The sequence below is a fragment of the Egretta garzetta genome, unplaced genomic scaffold (assembly GCF_000687185.1).
Source record: "Egretta garzetta isolate BGI_Z169 unplaced genomic scaffold, ASM68718v1 scaffold230, whole genome shotgun sequence".
NCBI lineage: Eukaryota > Metazoa > Chordata > Aves > Pelecaniformes > Ardeidae > Egretta > Egretta garzetta.
This window is the reverse complement of record NW_009258281.1, coordinates 392,578-401,154: the sequence shown is the minus strand read 5'-3', so window position 1 is coordinate 401,154 and position 8,577 is coordinate 392,578. Positions and strand designations below refer to the sequence as shown.

At 45.6% G+C, this 8,577-nt stretch overlaps 1 protein-coding gene across 1 annotated transcript in view; it reads left to right on the top strand.

Annotated features, from left to right (window-relative positions):
* Window positions 1-2,637: 2,637 nt before the first annotated feature.
* Window positions 2,638-8,577, top strand: part of VWC2L (von Willebrand factor C domain containing 2 like) — a 22,093-nt gene continuing 16,153 nt past the window's right edge. The window contains exon 1 of the mRNA XM_009636486.1: window positions 2,638-3,048. Coding sequence (XP_009634781.1) covers window positions 2,638-3,048 — 411 coding nt within the window. The remainder of the gene's footprint in view (window positions 3,049-8,577) is intronic.

Here is an 8,577-nt window from a genome sequence, read left to right as displayed (position 1 = left end):
TCCGCCCTCCCGCTCCCACCTGCCGGCAGCCCAGCCAGCCCCCGCTCCCCCCTTTCCCCCGCCGAGGCAGATCCTGAGCCGCAGGAGACCCGCTGGGCACGGGGAGGGGATGCTGCGGGCGGGATTTTGTTTTTTTTCCCCTTTCTTCTCTCCCCCCGCCCCGAGACCTGAGGAAATCCAGCCCAAGTTCGCCGCGATGACTGCGCTGCTGGCACCGGGGTTTCTCCGCGGCATCCCTGCCTCCGGACCGCCTCGCCGCTGCTGGCTTTGAGTCCCCGGCGCTGGGTGAACGCGCAATTCTCATGGTGTGGCTGCTGGGCTGCCGCTTTCCCGTGTTTTGCGATGGGAGGGTGGAGGAAAAGGGATCGTCCGTGAGTCAACACTGAAAATGTGATTAGGAGGAACTGCTTTCGCTGCTCTGTTCCTAACCTTTTAGTCCATGTTGGCCTGTGACCCCTTTCGGCTTTCAGATCCAGCCTGATTAGGTAAGTGTAAATTGTTCACTTGGGGTGAGGGAAGGCGGATGGCAATGTTTTACCCGGAGAATCACCTGCGATCCTGGCCTCTCTCACGATGAGAAATGATGAGAAAGTTCAGCTGTAAACTCATTCCGAGCCCAGCAGCATTTGTTTACTTGTTGAAATCTGACCGTGCAAGACGTCTGCAGTCTGCCTGATTTCCAGGATCGCCGCTGAGCCGGGTGCCCGGGAGTTGCTGTGGGACACCTCGGATGGCTACAGACGGTAGCAAAATGTAGTGGTCGTATTTATGATATTTGGAGAACTTTTTTTTTTTTTTTTGGAGGGCTTTCTTCTCAAACTTTGACACATTCTCTTGATTGTTCCACATTTCCTCGGACGTGAATGACTTCATTTGCTTCTGCTGTTTGTTTGTTTATTTTCTTCCTTTAAATGCCCACCGATCTGCAATATTGCAACCTACCTGTAGCATTTAGGGGGGGGCACGATTCTCTGCTCTGTGGCTGCGTAAAGCAGCCCTATCTGCATGAATCACCCGGTTCCCAAACAGCATGTTACAATAGGTGTTGCTGATAGTAGTAACACGGTGCATGGTCCTTGTGATGGGAACGTAGCTAGTAGTTCAATTAAGAAGATACCTTTTGAATTTGATAAAGCTTGTGTAATATCCGGTGTCTCCCTCTGTTGTGGCTTTGGAAAAACTGCTTTGTCAACAGGATCCCTTTAGCTGCTTCTCTAGGATTAAAGCTTTCTCCTCCTTCTGCTGCTTTTTTTTGCTTCAACTAAGGGAGAATTAATTGCTGAACATCTGCAGTCCACCAAAAATCGCAATACATTAAAAAAATACCTTCTGTAGGGGTGTGAGGGGGGGTAATGTGTTTGCCTGTGCGTGTAGGTTAATGCATGTTTGTACACACAGTGTGTATCTGTGTGCACACTGTGGGAACGGAGGACAAGGAGGAATGACACACACACACACACACACACACACAGAGCCCAACAGTCCATTTTTTTGTGTGTGCCAGCAGCTACCTCCATCATTCTCCATCCATGCGATGCTAATATTTCATCTCATTTAAAAGTTTCCTGTTAACACTTTGCCCAGTTCTCTTCAGAGAGGTCAGAAACCATTTTGCTGCTGCCAGTGGCACCCCCGGGACATGGACACGCACACGGAGCCTTCGCCTGTTACTGGCTTCCACTGGGAGCAGCGCAAAGCTCCTCTCCCTCTCTGGGTCAGTCCTCGGCTCAGCTGCTTAAGCAGAGTTCTCCAAAGGTTGGGCCATGCTGCATCGCTCCCAAAGTTTTAGAAAGGCTCCAGCTTAATCAGACAAGCCCATTTCAGCGGCTCTGTGCATTACACAGGCATTTAACATCCTGCTGTCTGTGTTTCTCTCTGGGAATTACTGAAATGCTGAATAATGGAGAAGATGAATTACATCTTTGCTTCTGTCAGGATTATACGGACCTGCCGCCAGCTGGGCTGTGTTGGTAGCCCAGGTAGTCCCTCTTCCTCATCAGAAATGCCATGTAAAAAATTCTGTACCACTCCACCTCTCGCAGACCAAGTATAACCCAGCACCACCTTTCTTACTGGATGCAGATCTACCTACAGATTATCCTCGTCTTGTTTTTCAACTCAGGTTTCCCACCTCAGTTTAATGAAGTGGGCTGTGCACCGTAGCTGGTGTGGGGGGACAGTGGCTACAGGAAGAGGTTAAGGCCATGCTTAAACTTGGGTTCAGGTCCTCTGAGCTGCCCATCACCACGTGATTTCAGGCAGCTAGTTTAACTTCTGGTGCATCGGAAAACTCAACTGCATGAATAAGTAAAGTAAAAATTAGGTGATTCTGTGAGCCACTGTTTCTCTAGAGGTATTTTGTGGGCATACGCTTACAGGCACATGTCTAATTTATGTATTTCCTGTGCTTTATTCTCTTTAACAATAATTGAGAAGAGGCTTAATTGAAATGAAACGGTGATAGTTATCTGTGCGGTTCGAAAGCACTGATTTATTCTTGGGTGCTGGCTGAAAGTGTAGCCTTTATAAGTCAATATTCCTTAGAATTTTGGGTTTGTTCTCACTTAAAAATACTTGTTTTCAGACAACACTGGTCTCCCTATGGAAGCAGCTGTTTCTATCTGGCATTGAGACCCCATGGAGAAGCTGAGGAGGGGGATGGCTCTTCGTATCCATGAAGCCTGCATACTTCTGTTTGTAATCCCTGCTTTGGTTGCTCCAGCTGCCATCAATCATGAAGACTACCCTGCCGATGAAGGGGACCAGACCTCCAGTAATGACAATCTGATCTTTGATGACTACCGAGGGAAGGGCTGTGTGGATGACAGTGGCTTTGTGTACAAATTGGGAGAACGTTTTTTCCCGGGACATTCCAACTGTCCTTGTGTCTGTACTGAGGATGGACCTGTTTGCGATCAACCAGAATGCCCTAAAATCCACCCAAAGTGTACAAAAGTGGAACACAATGGATGCTGTCCAGAATGCAAAGAAGTGAAAAACTTTTGTGAATACCATGGGAAAAGTTACAAAATCTTGGAGGAATTTAAGGTATGAAACCCTTTCTTCAGTATTTCATGTTAGTGTGCTATAGGTATTTTATTTCTATTGGGGACTCTGAAAGGCACTTGGTATTTTCTCACTGCTGTTAATTGGTGCTAGAGCTTAAGAACCCTTTTAGCTTCAGTACAGGTCTGGCTAACATGAAAGCTGCCACCTCCTCCCTCACGTGCACCAGGTGAAGGCCCGTGGTCAGACAAATGGCCCTGTGTGAAATGCCAGCCCTCTGAATCTGGACACACTCCTTCTTTGCTCATAGCGCGAATCATGTTGGACTACCAATGGTGTCAGTAAAAATGGTGGTGAAACAATACTGAGTGCTTTTTAAGAAGCCCTTTTCCAATCTGGATAGCAAAAATTGGTGGCATGGTACTGAGAGTTGTTGCTCACAACTGACAACTGTATGAGAATGCAAATAAGTAGATTGCACACTATATTTAATATCTTCATTTCAACTCTGAGAAGGCTGTCTAGAATGGCAGAAGATTAATTTCTAGGCAGGTGGCCATCTCAAGTAATGAGAAGTATGGGGTTTAATTATAATGGTTGAGTTCCTATAAGGAATGTTGTAAAGAAATCCTTCTGGAATATATCTTAAAAATAAGACCAGATTTTCAAAAACCATTACCCTTTACACAACCTGCATCTTTCATTCTAATGAGTTTGATTGCATGTTTTCAATTCTGCTAAGGAAAATAGCATTTCACAATGAAGAACAGGGTCTGCAAAGGCAATCGGTGTGCTCGAGTTTGTTCTCCCAGGTCATATGGCTTTAAGATTCATACCTCCGTAATTAATGACAGCATATAACTCTTTGTGGCTGTATGCCCAATCTCATTATGCACTTGCCAATTTATTTTCTTTTCTGACAATGAAAATACTTCTATATAGGTCTGTGTACTTCACAAGTTCTCGGTAACATAGATCACAATTTCCTTCTTCCAAGATACTGTCCTTTTCAGTGAAGGTAGTATGTAACTCCTTTCTTCTGTCATGTATGGTACACGTTCATCTTTTTCTGTCCATCTGTAACTGCAATCACTCAGTATGGGCAAGTTGGTTTAACGTCATGGTCACAAGGCAAAACAAATATATGAGGAACGTCTCCTTGAGGGCCATCCTGATCAACCTGTTCCCTGCTTTGCTGAGGAATGTGAAGATGCTGATTTTGTGAAATGCTTAAGTAACAGTTTCTTCTTGCCATAGGAAGGCCTAACCCAACTTCAGCCCACAGTCATGCTTCAGTGGTCCCATGCTGACCGCTGTGTTGTCCAGGTCAAAGTGTCCCACACAGGTGTAATTTTGCCGCATGGCCAGGTTCTTACATAAAAGTTAACAAGGACTCTTTTTTGGAGAGATTTCAGTGGGAGAATAATGAGATGGATCTTCTCATTAAAGTGTCTTTTGCATGTGAATCAAATACAAAAGTACCAATCACTTTTCTTGAAAGAAATAATTGCACCCTGATAATGGATTAAAGGACAGAGAAATGGAATTTAGGGGAGAAAGGCTACTAGAGGGAGTAAGAGCAATCTGGCTCATTGTTTGCTGTGTCCAAAAACTGTGGGGTATTGAGTGGAAAGCAAAGTTCCAGTACCCTCTGGGAAACAGAGTAGATGGTGGCATGCCACGCTTGTGCATGGTAACCTTAAGTGCAGGACTAATGTGAGAACCTTCAGAGTTCATTCAGTCGAGCTTTCGACCTGGATCTCTGTTTTGCTGAGAGCTCGGTACCTTGTGGAATAAGGCAGAAATGGATTTTTTTGAAATCTGTGTGTTTACCTAGAATAGTGAAACACTAGTGGATTTGGGCAATAGAAGATTACTGTGCACTTCTAGGGGTGTTTTGGGGAAAAACAAGGAGCACCCATGAACTAGGAGTTTATAAATGCTGTAGGAAAGACAGAACTTCAGAATGCAGGAAACTGCTGCTATGAAGTGAAATCTTGACTTCGCTGAAGCATTCGAGCATTTTACTGTTTGCTTCAGCTGAACACAGATTTTATCTGCTGTCTCCACAGAAGAAATTCTGAGCAGTCCATAGGTTTTGTAGGCTCTGAGCTCCCCTCTTCCCTCGTCCTGTTGAACTTAAAAGGTCTGAAAATTTTCTCAAGTCCATTCCACACATGCTGAAGCCTGTCTTTGCCAAAGAGGAGAGGCTTTCTCCAGTGGCTCTGACTCAAAATCAGACTGCTTTCAATGGGAACAGAGGCACTGGTTTATGTGGGCTCGTAACCCTTTTACCCGTTTGATTTACTTCTGCTAATAGGTAGGTTCCAAATCATCCTCCATAGAAGTGCTGGTCACTGCTTGGCTACAGCCGAAATTAGCCTCCATTTAAAGATCTTTTTCAAGTGTGTGTCTGTGAGTGTGCACACAAACATTCATACTCGCCCTAGTAGCAGTACCAGGGCTGACTCATCTTGTAGAAACTTCAACTGCCTGATCTTTCTCAAATTAGGATTTTTTTTTTTTCTCTAGGATATCAAAATCTGTGAAAAGTTTCCATTTGGGAGAATTTCCCTGTCTTGTTTCTAGGTTTCTCTTTAGGTTTAGGGTGAGAAATCCAAATGTGATTTATTCTTTTTATTTTTTTTCCTTACCGCTGGCAGTAACTGTGACTATCTCAGGATAAAGGGGTAGTTATAAAGACCCATTTCTTGAATATTTAGCTTTCTTCTAGAGAACTCATCTTGTCCCTCTGACATTTTTTTTTTACTCATAACAATCATAAGCACAAAATATAAACATGACAACAAGCCATCTAGCATAGGCAGCTGTCCAAATGTTTATGCTTATGCCCCTAAGTCGTTAACATGTACAAATGAAATGCTGAACTGAAGTTCAATTGGAGATCTAAACTCATTAGTAGTTTTTCTTGTATCCCTTTTGTAAAACGTTGCGTCCCTGACAGATGGTTTAGTAACCCCACGTAGCATGTTCATAGCTCTGTTATGGGTCCTGGGAGATCTTTGTGGGTTTCGAGCCCCAGCTGCCCATATGGAGCCTGCCTCATCCCCATGGTTTACCTGGGACTCATCCCCAGCTTCGGCAGAGGCTTCCACCTGGAACCTCTCGCAGAAAAGCTCAGCGTGGTCTCCCTAATGAGACTCAAGATCTGCCTCAAACACGTTTAATACGTAGGTTGCTGCCTGGTGTTCAGGATTTTGACTCCTATGGAGCAGGATGCAGGAGAAAGGGGAGGTCTGGTGGCTTTTACTGGGATCCCTCTATCTCTTTCCCAACCTCATTTTCTGCTTCTCTCCTTGTCAAGCAGTGAATCTGGTCTCTGGGGTCTCCTCCAGTCCCTCTTGGAGGCAAACGCGGGGTGATGGGCAGCTGCGGTGGCTGCAGGGAAGGTGTGAAGGATGCTGCAAGTCTCAGGCAGCCTCTGTTTTCTCCAGACAGATCTGGTGGGGACCCTTGGGGTCACTTAGCAGCTTGCTTTTTCTCCCACATATCAGCGGTGCTTTGATTTCAGTCCTGGAGGTTACGGTCTAAGTCCCGGGTGCTCTGTGCTCGCCTGTACTAGCAAAGATCTTTCAGGGAGGTTGTTAACCCTCCCTTTTCTTCCCAGACAGAGAAAACAAGCAAATAACAGCTCAGAGAGCGCTCTCGGTTATTCTAAGTACACATAGTTGTGTTTTAAATGAATGTTCCCAGACAGCAGCTTATGTAAACTTGAGGAGACAGTGTACCGCCAGTGTGATGGATGTTCATTGGCAGCTTATGGAGAAATTGTGCAAATGTCAGTGAGACAACAGTTTTCCTAAGTGCTGATTAGTTTTTACTCTCCTGCATAACTTGCTGACAGAGAAGCACGTGCCTACCCTCATTTGAGCAATGCAATTTACGGCGTTGTTTAAGGTACATCTGTAGCCACAGTGAGGAGCCTTTTGGAAACCATTAGGTTGTCAGTTTGAAAAGTCCATAATCACTTGTGAACTTCCCAGACCTCTCATCACTCAGTATAGGCATATCCACAGTAACCTTCTATTGTCCTATATGGATATGTAGCAAAATACCATTGCTGGGAAATGGATGGTCCGTTCATGAGAGACTGTCAAGCTGACACCTTGAAGGATTCTCTTCATTCTAGACCCTACAGGCAGGAACTGCCCTCTGTCCCTCTGCAGGAGAATGGGTCCCAGGGACGTGGTTTTCGGTGGCATGGTGCCATCTTTCTCAAAGTCAGTGGCAAAAATTTTCTACCCACAGGCATTAAGATATCTCCATTTGCCTGGCGGGACACTGGGCGAGTTACCCTTTGGGTAGGAATACCAAGGAGAGGTTTTGGCATCATAGCTTGGCCTTCCTGGTGATATTCCTGTCAGAAGAGCAGCTTCAACCTGCAGTTGTGAACTTGAGCTTGGAAACAGCTTTGAACATCAAGGGCGTTTCTTGGGTGCTTTTCAGTGGCCACCCTGCTTTCTGTCGAGCACAGAGCTGCAGTTTCTTCCAGCCATTGGCTCTGCCAGTACTTAACCTCTGCTGCTGCCTTTCATCTGCCTGCCCTTTCCAGTGACTTCACCTCCTTGTTCTCTCCCTTCCACCTTCACTGCTCCCCTCCCAAACCCATCTTTCCTCAAAAAGTCCCTGGGTGGTGCCCATTTGGTTTGTCCCTTGCAGCAAGCACAAGTGTGGAGGGATGGGAGAAGGAAAAAAAAACCAGGAAAGGAGAAATTTTAGTTTCATTATTGGGCAAAATCTCCACTGACTTGAAAGGAGCCAGGATTTCACTGCTGGAGATCTACTTTATTTTTCTTTCCAATGTTTCCTGCCGCTATATCTTAAGTTCATTGCTTTGTTTTGTCCACAAATCATCTGTAATCCCTCAGCTAGGGCTTCTGTATCTCGCTGACTTTATGTCTTCTTGAGCAGCACTTTGCACAGTAGGGATCACAGCTCAAACAGGGATCTTCGGGGTATAATCAGAATCCAAAATAAATGAGGGACTATATAAGCGTAGCATTATCATATACTACTTCTCAGCTCATTATGGAAACCTTTACTTTGGAATAGTGGCACCTCCTTCTCCTTTGTTAATGCTCTTTAAAAATGTTTTATTAATGCAATTATCTCAATATAACTTAACAAAATAAGACCTCTCATCAAAAGGCATTAGCACATGCAAGAGTGTATTCAGCTGCTATCCCAGCATCTCTCAGGCCCTGAAACGTAGCGTGTCCGTTCTGTCGCTGGAGGAGACAACGAAACCAAAAAGTGATTCCCCACCCCCAGAACCATGCCAGGAATAGAAATTAAGTACTGCAAACTACAGCCTGGCTCTGACCACCAGTTACCCAGCCTGGGAGCGCAACCTTATCAAATATGAATGAAACACTTGGGACGTGCCTGGAGCATTGCTGACGGGATGATGCTGTTAGGTGAAAAACAAGGAGTTTGCTGCAGCCCTGGGCTGAAGGGGAAGGTGAGCGGGAGAAGGGTGCAGCCCGCAGTGCCCAGGGCAGCGCAGGGGGCTGCTCTGAGAGCCCCTCCACCCTGCCCCGTGTGCTGAAC